This window comes from Chanodichthys erythropterus, chromosome 12 (assembly GCF_024489055.1).
Source record: "Chanodichthys erythropterus isolate Z2021 chromosome 12, ASM2448905v1, whole genome shotgun sequence".
Taxonomy (NCBI): Eukaryota; Metazoa; Chordata; class Actinopteri; order Cypriniformes; family Xenocyprididae; genus Chanodichthys; species Chanodichthys erythropterus.
In genome coordinates this window covers 51,158,812-51,180,306 of record NC_090232.1, presented here as the reverse complement: position 1 = coordinate 51,180,306, position 21,495 = coordinate 51,158,812, and the positions used below count along the sequence as shown (strand labels likewise).

At 35.8% G+C, this 21,495-nt stretch overlaps 2 protein-coding genes across 4 annotated transcripts; both read right to left on the bottom strand.

Annotated features, from left to right (window-relative positions):
• Nucleotides 1–141: 141 nt before the first annotated feature.
• LOC137031698 (protein CD300H-like) lies at nt 142–9,581 on the bottom strand. 3 transcript variants are annotated; one of them, XR_010896598.1, is made up of 9 exons: nt 8,513–9,581; nt 8,010–8,348; nt 7,839–7,928; nt 7,600–7,749; nt 5,886–5,935; nt 4,257–5,663; nt 3,729–4,142; nt 3,329–3,646; nt 142–703 (listed from the first exon to the last, which is right to left on the bottom strand). XR_010896598.1 is itself a non-coding variant. In XM_067402868.1 (6 exons), the coding sequence occupies exons 1-6, from the start codon at nt 8,550–8,552 to the stop codon at nt 5,346–5,348; spliced, it is 987 nt and encodes a 328-aa protein (XP_067258969.1). In that variant the 5' UTR covers nt 8,553–9,581; the 3' UTR covers nt 4,211–5,345. The 3 variants fall into 3 exon arrangements, 2 of the variants coding, with proteins under 2 accessions (XP_067258969.1, XP_067258970.1); XM_067402868.1 differs by lacking the exons at nt 142–703; nt 3,329–3,646; nt 3,729–4,142 and having other exon boundaries at nt 4,211–5,663; XM_067402869.1 differs by lacking the exons at nt 142–703; nt 3,329–3,646; nt 3,729–4,142; nt 7,600–7,749 and having other exon boundaries at nt 4,211–5,663.
• Nucleotides 9,582–9,729: 148 nt separating this feature from the next.
• On the bottom strand, nt 9,730–21,279 carry LOC137032452 (polymeric immunoglobulin receptor-like). Its single transcript, XM_067404215.1, has 15 exons — nt 20,122–21,279; nt 18,190–19,925; nt 17,756–18,064; nt 17,563–17,646; nt 16,188–16,247; nt 15,700–15,804; nt 15,577–15,611; nt 15,148–15,471; nt 12,298–12,364; nt 11,854–12,174; nt 11,460–11,546; nt 11,073–11,144; nt 10,438–10,542; nt 10,310–10,344; nt 9,730–10,201 (listed from the first exon to the last, which is right to left on the bottom strand). Exons 2-15 carry the CDS (start codon nt 18,227–18,229, stop codon nt 9,854–9,856), a joined length of 1,992 nt encoding a protein of 663 aa, XP_067260316.1. The 5' UTR covers nt 18,230–19,925; nt 20,122–21,279; the 3' UTR covers nt 9,730–9,853.
• Nucleotides 21,280–21,495: the final 216 nt, after the last annotated feature.

Here is a 21,495-nt window from a genome sequence, read left to right as displayed (position 1 = left end):
ATATATATATATGAAATTGCTCATCTATTTAATAAAATTTGAGGAATTATAACACTTTCACACATTGCCAACCAGATTGATGTTAGAATAATAAGACTGCAATGCTATAAAATACAATTATCTTTTATTTTGTTGTTAGTTATACACAAACAATACATGCAAATTTAGGATAAGTTTATTGAGCAAATTACATAAATCACTAGTAGGAAGTTTTGTTTATTGAGCAAATAACAATCTGAAAACGTTGATCACTAACATGTATTTGCTATAATCACTGACTGACGCTCACCATTTTATAGTCTGAACATGTTTCTTCATTCTCTGACTCTGAGAATTTTATTGGTAATTCGGCTCCTGGGGACCCACTGTCCTGCAAAATGTATTTCCAACCTGCTTCAGCACACCTGCTTGTGATTTTCAAGCATTCCAGAAGAGATGGATTGATTAGCTGGTTCAGGTGTGTTTGATTAGGGTTGGAGCTAAACTCTGCAGGACAGTGGGTCCCCAGGAGCAGTGTTGAAGACCTCTGCGATAGTAGATTAAACCGTTGTGGAATGTGGAATAGTATAAACCATATAAGAAGGATCAGAGGGGTTTGTGGAGAGATTTTGTCCTCGAGTCTGACGCTTCTTGCAGTGAGTCACTATGAATGACATGATGATAAGAACTGGAGGGACAGACAGACCGATGATCAAATACGGATCTGAAAAAACAGAAGATCAAAACATCTGAAACACATTTGAGCTAATATTGTCTCTGCAGTTCAATCATGACAACTCTCGGAGTGAATATTTCAACCAGTATTTTATTAGCTAGGAACATGGAATCTACATAGGCTTGATTGTGGCGGATGAGATCTGCTACGCTGCTGCTGAGCAAATACATAATTGTTCAGCTTAGTCAAAATAACAACAAAGGACAGGCTGCTGCAGAATGATAGAAACCCCGTAGCAGATCTCTACAGGTGGTGCTGGGGAGGAGGTGGGATGATAGGAGTTCTCATATTGTGCGGCGTGCTGATCGCAGCTAGGATACGGTATAAATAAAGCCACGTAAATGAGGAAGTACCTCCAATTGGTTGGTGTCGCAGTACTGAAAGAACCAATCAGCGATTGTTAGAGTTTCATTACTGAACTTTAATGTGATTTGTGCACCAAATCGCTTAAAATAATAGTTGTTCTTCCTCAGTATCTTTTTTGTTTGACAACACAAATATATACACATCTGAACTTGATAACAACACCAGTGTCTTCAGTAGAGCTGCTTGCAATTCATTTTTACATTGAACTGAATCTGAACCAACACTAACTCTAGCTGAAAAATGACACTATTGTCTTTTCCCAGGTGAAAAAAAGTACACTTCTCTAATGTACTTAAAATGCTCTATTTTCGCGCACTAATTTTGTACTTAATATACTAAAAATACTTCTTTAGTACTTCTTAAGATCATCTTAAGAACATCTAAGTGTACACAACTGTGCTATTTTGAGACAGCATGAAATATGAACTAAAATGTGCTTTTAATATATTATCTCTGTATTTAAAAATATATATTTAGTTACCACTTGTAGTACACTATGGGTTCAAATGTACTATAAGTAGTATCTAAATACATTTTTTAAATACAGAGATAGTATATTAAAAGCACATTTTAGTTCATATTTCATGCTGTCTCAAAATAGCACAGTTGAGTACACTTTCATGTTCTTAAGATGATCTTAAGCAGTCCTAAAGAAGAATTTTTAGTATGTTAAGTACAAAATTAGTGCATGAAAATAGAGCACTTTAAGTATATTATAGAAATTGTTGTGGAAACTGCTCTAACAAATATGAACTGTACTGAAAATTTCCTACTAAATGAACTAATTCATCAGGAGAAACCTAGAGTTGATATGCTCAATCTGATTACTCAAGGTTTGCAAAAAGAACAAGATAAAATCAAGAAGAAACAAGATGAGGAAGAGAAGAAGAACCACGAGAGTGGAAGAAATGAAGATGGATCCGAAGGCCAAGGAAATGCTTAAATTATTGAGACAACAGCAAAGAATTAATTTGAGATTGATCATGCTTATTAAACAATCATGTATGTTGAATACTTTTATGTGTGACTTGGAACAGATTACAAACGAGGTTGAGGCTTTGAATATAAAAGCTTCAGCGCCGGTTCAGTCTGAGTATTATAGTTAAAGGCCAAAGAGGTCAACATTTAGAATGGCCAATATGTATTTTTGTTTCTTCTAAATTTTCTTATTTTTCTTAGAAGTGATAAGCAGAGCTAACGACAGTGTATGCTTTAGTTGCAGAAAGGGGAAGATTTAAGAAGAACTAATGCAAGGCTAACGTATGTTTTTTACCACAAGTTAATCGAAATGTATATTTTTAATACAAGCTATATGTCTTTTTGCAGAACTACAATGTTTAATATGAAAGTCGTTGAGTTTAAGTTAGAAAATGTGTTAAGACGTGCTGCATGTGTGCAACCTGTAGATGACCTCTGTATCTTGTACTCTAACAAACAAGGAGATGTTTTTAAGTCAGGAAGGAGGATGTGTTTAGACTATATATATTGGAAGTTGTACAACAGAAGATTGCCACACCCCGGGTGAAGACTTTACTCGCTTTTATGTTCTTTGTAATTTTTTATTTCTGTATCTTGTTATTAAATCGAAGCTATTGTATTTGGCGATTCGTAAACTTTTCTAAACAAGACTCAGAGTGAAATTACTTTTTACATAAGACTATTATCTGAACCTGCAATTACTTTACTCCATCGAGCCTCAAGAGCACCGAACCCTGACTGAGCCGGCGTGGACTCCACCTTGAAACCTCTAATCGTCATTCAACGCTCTCAATCCTTGGTAAGACCAAATCTTTTCATGAAGTTAAGGATTGTAGAAATGTGTGTATGATTAGTTGGAGGTTGGGGGGATAATAAATACAACAAAATGTAAAAAAAAAAAAATTAAAATGGGTATATAGCCATTTTACAGAATTTGAATTTGTTTCTTATTTGATGAAGTTTGCATCATTGATTCTGTTGCTTTTCTGTTTATTTCTGTGAATCTACTATTATATAATCTATTATTACGATCTCTATTGTATAAAGGGCTTAAGAAATAAAAAAGGAGACTTGACATTCTTAATTCAAGATTTACTTGACATGCAAAATGAAAAATCTTAAAATTAAGTAAGTAAACAAGAGCAAATATCAGCCAATAGGGTCAGAAAATAAAATGTGTGCACCAAATTACCAAAAAAACAAAACAAAAAAACAGCATTTGTGATGGTCATGGTCAAAATAAGGCTTAAATGCATTTGAGTTACTGACCTGTTCCAACTTTCAGCTTCACTTCGGTGTGGAAATCTATCCCATATTTATCGACCGCACAATAGTATGTTCCAGAATCCCACTGACTCAGATTTCTGATGGTCACATAGAAAGCTGCTGATCTTGTGCTGTCATACAGAGAGAATCTTCCAGAATGAACCCATTTATCTTTCTTATCACTTCTGATGCGGTCAGAGCATGTTGCCCACCGACCTTTACAAAAATACTTTATATTCAGTGTATACTCTTCATCATATTTGCATGTGATGTTGACTCTTCCTCCCGGATATCCTGTCACACTGATGGAGCTCACGACTCCTACAACAGATCAAAATAAAATGTATTAAAAATTTCCCTTATGAGGCTTAAATGAGACCAGCTGATTTCCTCAGATACTTACCAGGAATCATCAGTAGTGTGAAAGTTGAGATGATCTTCATTCTTCTCTCTTATTAAATGATCTGTCGAAGCTTTTGGTGTGTTTCAGGTAGTTTCTGGGTTGTGGTTTTGTTATGAATGTGACGAGATGTGTCCTCTTGTGACCTCTTCTTTTGTCTTCTGCTGCTCTGTCTCAGGTTCAGACTAAACAGCTTCAGAAGCAATCAAAACACAGAACTATTGACTTATAAAGTGTTTTGTTGATGAAGACTTATGTCATACTGTGACCTATGTGGCATGAGTTCCTCTTTATTCCTTGTGGCTTTGAATGAAAAAACTTTCATTAGTAACAAGAAGTAGTAACCGAACACACTTCTCACAATTTCACTTTACTTCCCGTCTCTCATACTCAATTTCCACATGGATTAATTCGGTTCTGCAGAAACAACAGAAAACACACTCACACTTTACAGAAGGCATGCTAAAAATCACGCGACCATTAAGTTAGAGTTGAATTAATTACATTTATTCAATAAGAAGACACATTTACCTGAAGATAAAGTATATAGTCATTTGTCCATAAACCGAAGATTCATCTATATAGATCTTTTGAGTTTGTCTCTCTGTGTCTATTTCCTTGTCATTTAATAAGTCAAAACACTTCATTGTGTGTCACTCCAGTGTAAGACAACTGCTATAAACATCATTGTTTAATTATATAGAGTTCATTGAAATATATCCCTGTAAACCCATAGGATAAGATGCAACATTGTCTGTATTTCACATAAATAAACAAATAACACATGCAATGTGCATAATATAACATACAACTTAGGTCACTGCTCATTGTGTAACAAACAATAATAGTAAAATAATGAATTTACTAAATTTACAATAAACCTACAAAAGCTGAAGAATATAGATATGGACTGACTGTCAAGCAGATGAGGACATCATTTAAACCCTGATATATCCAAAATGTCTTCTTAAAATTTGGGATTTTTTTGTCCCATCACTGTTGCATTGTGGGTTCAGTTTCCACTACATTAAGATGATGAGAGGCAGTCGATCTACTGTGATCATTGGACTTTCTGAAGTTTAGAAGGTCATTGGATCATCTGGTGAATTTGAAGTTGAGAAGATCATTGGATCATTGGACTTTCTGAAGTTTAGAAGGTCATTGGATCATCTGGTGAATTTGAAGTTGAGAAGATCATTGGATCATTGGACTTTCCGAAGTTTAGAAGGTCATTGGATCATCTGGTGAATTTGAAGTTGAGAAGATCATTGGATCATTGGACTTTCTGAAGTTTAGAAGGTCATTGGATCATCTGGTCAATTTGAAGTTGAGAAGATCATTGGATCATTGGACTTTCCAAAGTTTAGAAGGTCATTGGATCATCTGGTGAATTTGAAGTTGAGAAGATCATTGGATCATTGGACTTTCTGAAGTTTAGAAGGTCATTGGATCGTCTGGTGAATTTGAAGTTGAAAAGATCATTGGATCATTGGACTTTCTGAAGTTTAGAAGGTCATTGGATCATCTGGTGAATTTGAAGTTGAGAAGATCATTGGATCATTGGACTTTCTAAAGTTTAGAAGGTCATTGGATCGTCTGGTGAATTTGAAGTTGAGAAGATCATTGGATCATTGGACTTTCTGAAGTTGAGAAGATCTTTGGATCATCTGGACTTTCTGCCTTTGAGTAGATGGTTGAAACTGGCTTATCTACTGTTGAGTAGACGGTTGAGTTTGGTTTATCTGCAGTTGAGTAGATTGTGAAATCATCTGGTTTATCTGCAGTGTAGTAGATCATTGGATCATCTGGTGCATCTGCAGTGGAGTAGATCATTGGATCATCTGGACTTTCTGCTGTAGTGTAGATAGTAGAGATGTCTTTGTTCTTGCACTGAAACTCACTGATTTCCTGATAATTATGGTCATTCCAGTCAATGTCCTGCAAAAGAACTAATTTTATTTTCCAAACCCATCGACATTTGTACACTGCATCATTATTTGAAGTTGATATTTCACTAGAAGATATATGTTGAGTTTTAGATTCTGGTGAGCAGAAGAAAGACGTCCAGAGTCAGCAGCTCCAAACCAATGTGCAACAATTATAAAGACCTTCAGGCAGGTGTTTTCAGGAGCTCATAAACATAAGATCATCATCACTCACCTCTGCAGCGTTCTTGGCAGTTGTATTCAAAGGCAAAAGCCCGATGGAGACTGTCAAAACATGAGGAGAATTAATATTCAAACATTAAATGTTAGAAAGTGAAGAGAGAAACTTGTGTTAACTGCTTAATCATTTTTAGGGGATTTTGGTCCCCTAAATAAAGTGAGATAAACCTATCAAATCCACCTATTTGGGACGGCCATGATGACCTTATTTGTAAAAACAATAAAAATATAAAACACACTTTCATGGCAAGTTGTAACATTTTTACATTTTGGTAAATTGCTGGCTAATTCTGTACTTTTTCGTATGAAGTTTATGTTTAGGTTTACATTATTTCTATAAAGAAAAGGTTGTACAAATTCATATGAAATTGCCATTTTGTAAAATAGTTTTCTCATGAGATCTAGTTGAAACATAAAGTATTTATTTAAAGGTTTCTTTAAATAATTGTATAAATGCAGAACATTTTCTGTTAGCATTAGGATGTTTTATTATTGTTGGATTAAAATGGTATTTATTGCTGCATTTAAAGGAGCAGTATGCAATATTGAGAGCTTGTGGTTTAAATGGATACTGCAGTCCAAATTCAAAATTTTAGATGAAGTTGTTTCCCCTTCCCCCTCCTCCTCAGATTCGACATTCACACGGGTTGCCAGATTGAGGACATGAACAAGCGCAATTGTAAATTGTAACTCATTCAATTATAATTGTAATTGTAAATTAATAAGTTGATTTATCTAAAATAGCTTTTTAGATGGATGCGGATAAATTTTATGTTGGATAGAATCTATGAGAAGAATCTATCTCTGATCCAGTTCATCTGCTGGCTTGCATGACTGAAATATACTGTGTTTGGCAACCCAGGGTGTCGAAATACTATTGGGTAAACTGGCAGTGGGCAGGATCACCATGACAGGAACAGACATTCCCATATGGAAGGCACATTTCAAATAACTGGCTGTAGCATTGTTTTTTTTGTTTGTTTTTTGTTTTTTTCAGAGAAACAAGTATGTAAACTTAGCATGTTTCCTAAATACCTGCAAACGTACACTCTAAAAAAATGTTTGGTTAAAAACAACCCAAGTTGGGTTGAAAATGGACAAACCCAGCAAATGGGTTGTTTTAACCCAGTGGTTGGGTTAAATGTTTGCCTAACCTGCTGGGTAGTTTTATTTAACCCAACTACAGATTAAAAATGACTATATGTGTGGCTTAAAATGAATCTAAAATAGGTGAGAAATTAAAAATCAGACACATAATTACTAGAGGCAACAATAATAATCAAAAGGTGTACATTTATTAATAAGCAATTTAATAAATGTTTATTGTTTATTATTCATTATCTTATTAATAAATGCTCATTTATTAAACATATTAATAAATGTTAATTTCCAGCATATTTTGGGTTCATTTTAAGCAAGCAATACAGTAATTTTTATACAACAGTTGAGTTAAATAAAACTACCCAGCACGTTGGGCAAACATTTAACCCAACCACTGGGTTAAAACAACCCAATTGCTGGGTTTGTCCATTTTCAACCCAACTTGGGTTGTTTTTAACCCAGCATTTGTTAGAGTGTATTATGTCATTTTTTATGCTTTAGTAAAATAACAATAAAATGTACATACAGCACTTTTAAAAGCTTATGGCATATTCCCATTTAGAATCTCTAAGTAAATGAGTGTGTGTTTGTGTGTGATCCATGCTGACCATGCTGGGAAAGTCCTAATTGTGTAACTTTTGGTAAATTCTTGCTCTTTTTCTGTTTGCACAACACCGTCAGCACAATGAGGAAGACGATCACCATGATGACTAACCCAACACAGACATAGATGACAGACTCTGAATGTGAGACGTGACCTGTAACACACATTTAATGTCTTTAAACTGATATATACATGCATCACATTCAAATATAGTCATAAAGAGTGACAGACAGATGAACTGACCTGATTGTGGATTCAGTGGTGTTGTACTGAAATATGATGACGAAGTTTTTGAAAATGGACTGATTGTTGAAACCTCAGTTGTCTTTTTATCTGATGGATGACAGGAAAGATCAACTTAAAGTGACACTGAATTCAATTCAAAACACATATTACATTAATTTGTTCACTTACCCTGTTTAACCTGCAACAAAATCTCTGAATAGAGATCACTTAAAGACAAATCAGAAGTTAAAGTCCTCTCCACAGCACACCAGTATAGTCCTTCATCCTCTGTTCTCAGATCAGTGATGGTGACGGTGAAAACTCTGTTCTTCTTGTCGTCAGTCAGAGAGAATCTCTCGTCTTTAGCTGGAGATCCTGATTTAACCATGATGTTTTTAATTCCAATGATGCACTCGCCTTTACAAAAATACTTTGAATTTGATTCATATCCAGATTCATATGAGCATCTGATCTCAACTCTCTCTCCTCTGTGTCCTGTAACTGTAACTGGAGCTCCTACAACAACAGCTGAAACACAAATATCATTATATAGAGCTGTTATGTGTGAGCAAGAGACATCAGCAGGCCAGAATAATAACTTATAAATATCATTGATATGAGTCTGATGATCATGTGATAATCAAGAGATCATGTCAAACTGTGTGTATAAGAGCTCAGAGTCTCAAACTCACCTGTACAGATGCTGGAAAAGAGCAGCAGAACGTCCCACATGATCAACTTTGACAAGAGTTTCTCTAAAATAAAACACCAAACTCTGTGTGACAAACGCTACTGTCATTCTCACAGTGACCAACAAGCAGCATCAGCAGCTAAAATTCACATTTCCTTCCCCTTCCTGTCTGTCTGGCCACATTAGCTCTAAAGGACGTCTTAAAAAAAGAGCACATTTACTCTGACAAACTGCACGTGCTTTTCTATTGAGTTTTAATCCCTTCTAACTGTCAATAGTTCATTTTAAATGCTCCTGAACTATCTTTAAATCTTAATGTAATGAGCAAACTGCTGTTCATAATGGTTTAATATGGAGTATAAAACATCACAGCACAGCACAGGTCAATATTTCCATGAATGTAAGGATGGTGAGTTTTGAAATCTGCTGAAGACTGAACATTCACCTGAGAATAAAGTTATTTATCAAGTAAATAAAGAAGAGTGTAATTCAAGGCCATACATTGACAGTGAAACTACTGTCTTTTCATGAGTTCACCGTCCCTTTTCAGCTGATTTCAGTCGTTTACTTGGAGATTTGTTATGAAGCTCTGTGTAGGGCTTTGACATCACCTGTAGAGGGCGAGATGTTATGAAGGTATTTATGGATTAAATCCACTGAGCACCTTTGACAGTGGAGTCAAGTTGACGATGACTAATCACTGATGATGTAATTCATAAAATCACGAGATGGGAATGCTTTGCAATTTTCAGCTAGAGGCTAAAGTGTGTGATCAAACTCTGATGCTTGCTTGAGAAGCCTGAACCTCGAGCAGAGACTCAACAACTGTGGCAGATATCATAGCAGAGCGGTTACAAAAAATAACATTTTTTTTTGTCATTTTTTTGCATCTTCATTCGATAGGACATTTGTGGAAGCTGCTTTCTGTATTTACATGTTTTACAATGCAGCGGCTCATTTGTTTAGGATGACACTTAACTTACCTGTACAAAAAACTGTTTCAAATGTGCATTTAATATTTGAAAGCTCAAGTATTACAGCAAAAGTAAATCTATAGGATTTGACTGAAATTTATACAAAAAGTGTAGCTCCATAATAACTTCACACAGCAGCTACAGGAGAGGAGACTTAAAAATACCTGATTTGCTTTAACTGTAAATAAGGTGCACTAACTACAAAAAAAAATATTAAAATTATATTCATTTATTTTTTTGTTGTTAGCCGCTTGTTAAAGCATAATAATAATAATAATAATAAACTTTATTAATACATTATACACTTTATAAATTGTTTTGTACACAAAAGTATGTCAAACTATTGAATCATTAAACTCATGTAGATTTTATTTATGTTTAATTGTTGAATATATCACACCCTCATTTCTTGAAATGATTTGTGGATGTGTTGAGATTTTTTGTGGATGTGTTGCTGTCACGTAGATCAGTTCTGTCCTGCTGTCCTGTGTTGGGTCAGGTGACTTTATAGTGGCATAATAATCGCAGTCTGGATTTGTCACCTGATTGGTCGAGTGGGTGTGACTGAGGTTTGAATCAGGCTGCTGTTTGGTTACTGTGGCGTAAACAGCAGAGACTTCTGGAAGGTTGTTGAGGTCTAATGCAGGCGTTTGATTGGATGAGGATGTTTCCATGGCGACGTCTCTGTTTGGAATCTCTTCATACGTGCGGTCAGTCTGAAAACAATCAATAATTTACTAGTTTATTTAGATAATACTCTATTTGTTAATAAACAATCATTTCACATGTATTTCTGATCTGCAGGTAACGATTTGAACACCCACCTCTGTATTGTGCTGCACATTCTGCTGAACTAAAGCTGAATGAAAACAGAGAAACACTAAGTCAATTCATACACTAAAACAGGACTTTAATAATAATAACATTAATTGCAAAAAAAAAAAAGCATTACCTGTCCCACATTTCCTTTTCCTCTTTTTCAGGATGAGGATTGTTCCAGAACACAGAGTCAGAACCAGCAGAACCGAACCCAGACCGCCAGCAACAGATGCCAGGTCTGAACGCAACAAACACAATATTAAACAGTAGTGATTCTGATTATACTGTTAAATGAACTATAATCTTATCATTGATATGTCAATATATATATATATATATATATATATATATATATATATATATATATATATATATATTATTTTTTTTTTCTTTTGATATTTTTTTTGGAGCAAGAACCAAGGAGAAGTCTCCATGTCTGACCTTAAGTATTTTAAAATCATTATATGTCAGATTTGACCTAACTAACCTGAACATAATAAAAATAAGGTGAAGGTGTAAAATTATGCACTGAAACACAGTAATGATAAAGTATTGTATTATTGTAATAAAATTGTGTAACTGAAGTGAAACTGCACTGGTAAACCTCGACTCTTCAGAGGAAAACACTTCTGTCTATGATTGATGTCAAGCCAAATTAACCACATGAATATGTGCCTCCACACATCAAACTCATTTCCTCGCAAAGGAGTGATCATGTGATCAAAGAGGGAGCCGTTGCATTATGGGTAGTGTAGCTTGTGTGCTTACTAGTGATTGGCTGATGGAGTTCAACTGTAGTATTTCCTGTTCTTGCTGTTTCACTTACTGTCCGATGAGTCACTGACAGAGAGAAACACCAGTGACGTGTGAACGAGCCGCTCACGCGATACAAACATGAACAGATAAACGAAGCTCTACATTTACATTTTAATGTTCATTTTAAAGACACTTCCTTATCCAAAGCAACTTGCAAATGTTTAATAAAAGGGAAAATCCCACCGGAGCAAATTTCTGTGGACTAAATCGTCAGTCTTCAACACCTTTAACACATTTATTAATAATATTTATTCTCAAAGGAATCATGTAACATATATATTAAAGTACTGTTAGATGTTCAAAATAGAGTCATATAGAGCGACAGACAGATGAACTGACCTGATTGTAGATTCAGATCTGTTGTGCTGAAAGACGACTGTGTTTCTGAAAAAGAGCTGATGGTTGAAACTTCAGTGATCTTTTTATCTGAAGGATCACAGAAAAGATCAACTTAAAACACGGACATTGGATTTAACTTAAAAATACTGAATTCATTTTGATTACATTTAATCTCTGATTTTATCACTCTGTTTTTGTGATGTGCTCATTAAATTAAAGTCACTGTAACACACTACCACTGGTGGATTATTGCTGTATATTTAACAAACTCTAGTCTAAACAGACATCAGCTCAACAGAACAACATCAGTGAACTTACAAGATTAATGACTTGGTCAATCACTCTTGACCTGTTGCCATAGTTATTTCTGCTATTAACAAAATTAATCACTTACCCTCTTTAACAAGCAACATAATCTCTGAATAGACATCAACAGCATAATTCCTCTGCACACCACACCAGTATTTGCCTTGATCCTCTGTTCTCAGATCAGTGATGGTGACGGTTAAAACTCTGTTTGTCGTGTCGTCAGTCAGAGAGAATCTCTTGTGTTGAGCTGGAGATCCTGATTTAATGATGATTTTGTTTGACAATAAACAGTGCCCTTTACAAAAATACTTTGAATTTGATTCATATCCAGGTTCATATGGGCACCTGATCTCAACTCTCTCTCCTCTGTGTCCTGTAACTGTATCTGGAGCTCCTACAACAACAGCTGAAACACAAATATCATTATATAGAGCTGTTATGTGTGAACAGGAGACTTAACTTATAAATATTATTCATATGGGACTGATGATCATGTGAAAAAAAAAGAAAGACAAATAAACAAACTCACCTGTACAGATGCTGGAAAAGAGTAGCAGAACATCCCACATGATGAACTTTGACAAGAGTTTCACTAAAATAAAAAAAAAACAAATTCAGTGTGACAAACGTTACTGTCGTTTCTCTTCTGACTGAAAAACCTTGCTGCATCAGAAACTGAAATGAACATTTCCTTCCCTTTTCTGTCTCTCTAACCACATCAGCTCTACATGTCCTCTGTAATGGTTTACCAATTCACCAAACTTTATTAAACATAACTTTATTAAGCAGTGTTTGCAGAGAGAGGTGGATGAAGGAATGATCCATTTCTTCAGAAGGGGGAAGGAGTACGTGTGACATTTACACAGTATATAAAATGTGCTTTACACAACACTCCAGTCAAGTTGCTTACTGAATATTATAACTGCAATATATGGCATATATTTGATTAGAAAGATATTATTTTGTATTCAGTCTTCTGGAAGCAAGTACATACTCTGGCATTGAGAAGGTACTTATTTTGCGTAAGTAATTACTTTACAGAAAGGCATGTTCTGTATAGAATAAAATAGTGTAGCATGAATCTAATCTGGATATACTATATTCACAATGCTGTCGTTATCATGTGACCTACCAGTGTCGCTTCACCTCCATTCACAAATCCTCTCCCGTGGCCTCATGGGATAGTAAAGTGTCCATGAGATAGGGACATATTTTGACATATAAAGAAGAAAAACAATGGTACACTTAATAGCCATCATACTCTGAGAGTAAGTGAGGAGTTTCGGCACAGCCCCACCTAGTGTTGCTGAATAATGGAACATTGATATTTTTGCCTATAACTTCTAAAGGGTAAGACTAAAGATCATAAGATTGATCTCTTGACATTCAGTGTGACACATTGAGTCAAATGATACCCATCTTTCCCATATCGGCCATTCAGAATTTTGTAGTAATACAGGTGCTGGTCATATAATTAGATTATCATCAAAAAGTTGATTTATTTCTCTAATTCCATTCAAAAAGTGAAAATTGTATATTATATTCATTCATTACACACAGACTGATATATTTCAAATGTTTATTTCTTTTAATTTTGATGATTATAACTGACAACTAAGGAAAATCCCAAATTCAGTATCTCAGAAAATTAGAATATTGTGAAAAGGTTCAATATTGAAGACACCTGGTGCCACACTCTAATCAGCTAATTAACTCAAAACACCTGCAAAGGCCTTTAAATGGTCTCTCAGTCTAGTTCTGTAGGCTACATAATCATGGGGAAGACTGCTGACTTGACAGTTGTCCAAAAGACGACCATTGACACCTTGCACAAGGAGGGCAAGACACAAAAGGTCATTGCAAAAGAGGCTGGCTGTTCACAGAGCTCTGTGTCCAAGCACATTAATAGACAGGTGAAGAGAAGGAAAAGATGTGGTAGAAAAAAGTGTGTAAGCAATAAGGATAACCGCACCCTGGAGAGGATTGTGAAACAAAACCCATTCAAAAATGTGGGGGAGATTCACAAAGAGTGGACTGCAGCTGGAGTCAGTGCTTCAAGAACCACTACGCACAGACGTATTCAAGACATGGGTTTCAGCTGTCGCATTCCTTGTGTCAAGCCACTCTTGAATAATAGACAGCTAAAGACAAAAAGGACTGGACTGCTGCTGAGTGGTCCAAAGTTATGTTCTCTGATGAAAGTAAATTTTGCATTTCCTTTTGAAATCAGGGTCCCAGAGTCTGGAGGAAGAGAGGAGAGGCACACAATCCACGTTGCTTGAGGTCCAGTGTAAAGTTTCCACAGTCAGTGATGGTTCGGGGAGCCATCTGCTGGTGTTGGTCCACTGTGTTTTCTGAGGTCCAAGGTCAACGCAGCCGTATACCAGGAAGTTTTAGAGCGCTTCATGCTTCCTGCTGCTGACCAAAAAATCTATGGGGTATTGTGAAGAGGAAGATGCGATATGCCAGACCCAACAATGCAGAAGAGCTGAAGGCCACTATCAGAACAACCTGGGCTCTCATAACACCTGAGCAGTGCCACAGACTGATCGACTCCATGCCACGCCGCATTGCTGCAGTAATTCAGGCAAAAGGAGCCCCAACTAAGTATTAAGTACTGTACATGCTCATACTTTTCATGTTCATACTTTTCAGTTGGCCAAGATTTCTAAAAATCCTTTCTTTGTATTTCTTTTTTTTTTTTTTGTATCTTTCTTAAGTAATTTTATCTTTCTTAAGTAATATTCGAATTTTCTGAGATACTGAATTTGGGATTTTCCTTAGTTGTCAGTTATAATCATCAAAATGAAAAGAAATAAACATTTGAAATATAACATTCTGTGTGTAATGAATGAATATAATATACAAGTTTCACTTTTTGAATGGAATTAGTGAAATAAATCAACTTTTTGATGAAATTCTAATCATATGACCAGCACCTGCATGCTGTATTTTATGCCCTAACACAATAGCATATCATTACAAAACTTGATATGTGTCATCTGTGTAGTGTTTTATGCAATATCTTGCCTAGGTCACTGAATTTTGCACTCAGACTTCATATTTCAAATCATGGTCATGCTCTCATTCTCCCTTGACTCTTTTGGCCCCATAATCACTGCTTGCAGCTATATTTCACTTTTTTATTGGCTTTATTGAACTGTGGATGTGGTGTATTAATTACAAAGAATATCACATTTCATGTTATTTTTACATTTTATCTACGTATTTTTTAGTTGTTAGTAACTTTTCTGATTAGTAATGTTATTCACTTACAGATAACAGTACAGAAAAGTGTGTCAAAAAATCAGTTCAGTAAAGAAATGTAGATTAACAGATTTTATTTTTATCATTCACAATGTCTGTGTATAGTGTTTTATTCATCATTGATCAGTGAATATATCGGACCCTCATTTGTTGAGATTTTTTGTGGATGTGTTGCTGTCACGTAGATCAGTTCTGTCCTGCTGTCCTGTGTTGGGTCAGGTGACTTTATAGTGGCATAATAATCACAGTCTGTATCTGTCACCTGATTGGTCGAGTTGGTGTGACTGGGGTTTAAATCGGGCTGCTGATTGGTTACTTTGGCGTAAACAGTAGAGAGTTCTGGGCGGTTGTTAAGGTGTGATGCAGGCATCTGATTGGATGAATATGTTACCGCGGCGACGTCACTGTTTGGAATCTCTTCATACATGCGGTCAGTCTGAAAAACAATCAATAATTTACTAGTTTATATAGATAATACTCTCTGTTTATCGATAAACAATCAAATTTCTGAACTTCTATAGGTGAAAATTTGAACACCCACCTCTGTATTGTGCTGCACATTTAGCTGAACTAAAGCTGAATGAAAACAGAGAAACACTAAGTCAATTCATACACTAAAACATGACTTTAATAATACTAATACTAATCACAAACAAAGCATTACCTGTCCCACATTTCCTTTTCCTCTTTTTCAGGATGAGGAATATTCCAGAACACAGAGTCAGAACCAGCAGAACCGAACCCAGACCGCCAGCAACAGAAGCCAGGTCTGAACACATCGATAAACACATGATATTTACATAAAACAACACTCTGCTGATTATACTGTTAAATGAACAGTAACAATCACATAGCTGAAATAATTCATTCTGATTATTGCACTATGAAGAATAATCTAATATTTTGTTGTTATAGTGTAGCGAAAGTGAAACTGTAATGGTAAACCTCAACTCTTCAGAAGAAAACACTTCTCTTTACGGTTGACGTCAAACTGAAATAACCAAATCAAAACTGATTTGTGCATCATTTTATGTTTACACAGGTGCTAAAATGTGTCTCCACAAATGTTCAAAACAATTACTTATGATGAAAGTGTGATCATATGATCAAAGAGAGGGCAGTTGCATTATGGGTAGTGTAATTTGTGCTTACTAGTGTTTTGCTGATGGAGTTCAAATGTAGCATTTCCTATTGTTGTCCTTGTCTCACTTTCTGTTTGAGTCATTGACAGAGAGAAAAACACCAGTGGCGTGTGAATGAGCCGCTCATGAAATGAAGACATAAACAAGCAAATAACATTGTTTGCCATATTATTGCTTCATATAAATTATGAAGTTTTCTGTTAACACGGATTATTGTCATGTGATAATTACTATATATTAGTGATATATACAATATATTTAGAAGATACTTTTTTATCTGAACTGATACAGTGACTTTTTTGTAATGTGTCTGTCAAATGCAAGAAAAACCCATGTAAATTAATGCAGCAATCACGTCACAATGATTTTTTTTTTTTTTTTACTTTTCTCAGAAACTGCAGAACAAAGAAAGTGCTAAAGAAAACACTGGCTGTAAAATGATGTCAAATGCTCGGTTGTTATACATCTGAATGAAGTTCAGAGGAGCATCTTAGAGCCTGTTTACACCTGGTATTACGATGCATTTTGGCTGATAGACAAGTAGACGATGTTCATTTTCAACAACTTCTGTCCTGATTTCTATGAGGGCAGAGTCTATGGGTTGGTAAATGTATAAGCTTTTCATATCTTTTGATCTATTAGATGAAATAAGCTCATGCAACTTATGTAGGAATGAGACCGGAGATGACAGAAAAACACATGGAGAGCAGCAGCTTTCATTTCTGCCAGCCGAACGCTGTGAGCGTGTGTTAGAGATCAGGAATAGTGAGAGAACATTGTGCTTGGTACATTTATTCATCTTAAAACCAATCTTGTGTCTTCAGCTGACAAAGTTTAAATCCCGTCTGGCTAGCGCTCTTCCCATAATGTTTACGCTGTAGGTCAGAGTTGTGGCTGTTCAACCATATGCGACCACATGATCATCTACACCATGAACACAACCCGGTCGAATGTATTTTCAACAACCTCTGGAAGTGACTGAAACTGGACAAGCTCAAAACGTTCCAGTTGTCGGAACAACGAAAAATACCAGGTGTAAACAGTTAATCTCTGACAATCAAAGCCACTGCCATTTAGTTTGTTTTTACAAGATGTCAAATGAGAGAAGTTGGACATTTGATGAAATAGAGACTTTCCAAGCTAATGCAACTTCGAGGAAAACTCGTAATTACAGGAATTTCATCATGACCATGAATGCAGCATTAGATTTGTGTAGAGAAGCTTTGATGTCTCTGTACTCAATATAATCAGACTATTAATGTTTTATTGAAGTTATGACTTATGCATGCAAACACAATAACTTCACTTTAACAATATTTTCACTTAAATGCATGTGTGTGAAGATGGCTGAGGTTGAAGCTAGTGTTTTATATGAGTACAGGTACCTGTGCTGGTGTGTTCAGTGCTGGTGTTTGTAAATGGACGAATGGTGGATGTTGAGATCTGGACAGGTTTTGGCTTCTGTGGAGCTGAGAAACAAGGTCACGTCATTCAAATGACACATACATATTAATAACAGCATGACACATAAACATGAATGATGAAGCAGATTGTTGTTTAATAATGAACATCAGGCACCTCTGTTCACAATCAGCCGGATTTCTTTATATTCTCCCCATCCAGCTCTACAGCCGTATATTCCAGCATCTTCCATCTTCAGGTTTCTGATGGTCACTGTAAATGATCTGGTCTTACGATCATCCTGCAGTGTGAATCTGTCCTTAGACTTTCCTCCATCAGATCGTAGTATAATGACACTCTCTCTGAAAACTCCTTTGTAGAAGTATTTGTAAGAGTTTTTATATCCTCCTGGATAAGGGCACTTAATGCTCACTCGTCCTCTCTCCGTTCCTCTCACTGTAATGTCCACAGACAGTGAACTGATCACTGCACACACACACACACACACACACACACACACACACACACACACACAGCTTTACTCATGTACACTGATAATAAGCCATAATAACAGATAATAAACACTTGTGTTAGAGATCTTGAGCTCTTACCCGTCAGCAGAAACACACAAACTGTCAGTGGAAACTTCATTTCTTCATCAGTTCAGTTCAGAAAATCAGTTCAAATCTCACGTGTTGAGAGTCAAACTCTGCTGTTCAGTGACTGTTTGTCTGTGTTTCCATATGGGGTTAGGTGTGAAAACTCCTCTCAATTTTGACCAGGAAACTATCTGTGAACTAACAAGCCACAACCCATTTCCCGTCCTCCCTGTTTCCGTTCAGTGTTTGATATGTTTGAGTGCTTTCTGTTCCTTTTATACTACAAAAGGACATTTTGTAACATTTTAGACCATGTTAATTACATCATCCACTAATGAAAAAAACGTTGTAATGGCTGATGAACCAATCAGACACACAAATTAATTTTTATGTATAATGAACAATCCAGCAAACTCACACTCCCAACAAACTACATGTTAGACCATCGCCCGGCAGGCCTTGACCACAGAATACTGTCTTCTCTCTCAGCCCGGGAGAGAGAAATCTCCCAACAGAGTCAGACTGTAATTTCTTCATTCCAACTTGGAAGAAAATTGCAACTTTACCATCATTGAACAGGCAACCTTCAGCTCTTCCCTGCATCCTCTGCTTGCCGTGGCCAGAGAGTCAACTAAAAAATAAAGGATTCTAACAGAGTTCAATCTATCACAGGCATAAAGGACGATCTTCTCCCGTTAACAGAATCATATGGGTTAATCTCGAATGCCCTGTTCGACAGCGTGTTTAGGTAATGTGATCCCAGCGATTTTCAAAATGGACACAATGTTTTACACCAACCACAGGACTGATTTTGTAAAGTTTGTTACCAAATTAATTGAAAAAGACAAATTAAAAAGCACTGAGGCAAATAAGAAAAGTTTATGAAATATTTTGAACATTAACAGATGCATTGTGGGAAATGAAGTTTTTTTATGTTTAGCTGTTTCTGTGGCTGTAGTTTCACTTCCCATTTGGGAAATGTGTGTACAGCAACATATCATGTTACACTGAAGCAAAAGGCTTTCGAGTGTTATGTTGAGTAAGCTATGAATTATTATTAGAGTCTCCATATGTGCCAATTTTAAGTTACTTGCAAGGATTCATCAGAATGTACAACTATTTTTGAATGGTTATGAATGGAGAAAGATGCTCTTTGGCAGCGGATTATTGCAGTTACAAAATCAACCAGCAGGAGTGAACGGATGAAACTAACCAGAAACACCTTCAATCGAACATCCAAAAAGGAAATGCTATACAGTATATACGCATTAAAAATTACACACATACTAAATAATGAACTAAAATATATGCTTCATAACAGAATCAAGTCTTAAAAACTGCCAGACAAAACAAGATCAATTCTCATGTTCAGTAAAACAATTAAAAATTATAAATATGATGTTTTTTCTTGGTTCTTAATATGCTTATGAATGTAATATACACTTAAGAGCCAAAACATTATGAGCATTCACAGGTGAAGGAATATCATTGATCATTTCCTTACAAGGCCACATAGTAACGTCTGGGTAGATTAGATGGTAAAACAATCAGATCTCGTAATCAGTGTGTTGGACGCAGGAGAATTGGGCAAAAATAAAGATCTGAGGAACCTTGACATGGACTTTGATCCATGGTGGCTCCACCTTGATACCTACAGGACTTGTAGGATCTGCTGCTAACGTCTTGTTGTCAGAAACCACAGCACTCCTTCAGGGGTCTTGCAGAGTCCGTGCCTCGGTGGGTCAGCGCTGTTTTGGAAACACACGGAGGAGCAACCGCATATTAGGCAGGTGATCCTCTGTGGCTCATCGGTGTATGTTAAAATATACTATATTATTTGAAGTGAACTCAGTTGTGTTGAGTTGATGAAGAAGTACTGAACTTGAGTCTCATATGACATACTAGTTTAGGAAACTAAACATACTGTTTAGTGTAAAATATTACCTTTTGTCTTTTTCTTTCTTACAGCCACTATGAAATGTAAATAAAAACAAACAAAACAACAACAACAACAAAAAAATGGTAACATCTAACAGGTTTTGTGTCTAAAATATTCTGTGTCATTTGATCAAGCTGAATACATTGACTGATACCAACAAAACAATGTTTTATGAGTTAAATCAGACAGAAATCACTCTTTATGGTACAGTACATTACCTAATAATGGTAATGTTTACATCAGTTAGAAAGCAAAAGATTCAGAAGATACACTTGAGCATAAACTTGAACTGATATTTTTCCACACTGACCTCTGATGGACAACATATGAAATTGAACCAAAGCAATGTAATTACACTTCCATGCATCTTTATTTCACCACTAAGTGATGCAGAGTCTAACATTAACCTGCAGAAGACTTTATAATGACTGAAGTAACAAACAAAGTGCATGTACTTTCTAGTTGCAACATTTAATTTGAAGATATTTGATGAAATTACAGTTGTGTTGTCTATAATGTCACAGCTCAGGAAAGCCATTAGTGAAGGTTTAAGACTGTTGTATCTTGTGATGTCATCAGCTAATCAGTAGCGTCATGGTGACTTCGTCCTGATTAGCCACTCCCTAATTAGTGAACATCTCACTTTACAATACATTTACTGAGTTTACAAGAGGAAACAAAAACATATGCAACAAATGTTTAATGCCGGGTTCAGACTACATGACATCAACCTGAGTTTGGCACAATACATTCGACATAGAGTGTTTTGGTGTTTCATAAATGACCAAGGGCCTTAGGGGCAGAAGAATCAATCTTGTTACACTCTCAAATGGGATGTGTTAATTAATAACACATTTTTTTTGTGTGTTATGGCTATTTTAACACATTTTTGTGTCAATTTAAGTTGATCATGTGTAGAGAGAGAGAAACAACACTGTGTCCAACACAACATGTGTTAACTATCATCCAATCACATTGCTGCTACGTCACTCCACAAGCCGTTAAGCAAGTTTGTGCCTCTTTCTTCATCGGTGGACTTGTGTTCATTTTGACACATTCATTGTGTAATGATTTTAACACATTAAATGTGTCAGGAAGGTGATCTGATGTTAACAAGCAGAATCAAAGGAGAAATTCACAATTTTAAGATACCATCATGGAGATGAGTGTTTGCTTTAGTTGAGCTCTTGACCCTTGACTTTTTAATGTTAGATTTTGTTTGGGTTGCTGTAATCAAGTTATAACAGCCAGACAAGCAAAGAGAAAAGATGATCAGGTGGTGTTTGTTATGTTTTCACATAATCATTATTTGTCTTGAACTCATTTAAAGCCCAATCTCTGAGTTAGATTTACATTATTGATTATAGCAGATCATCAGC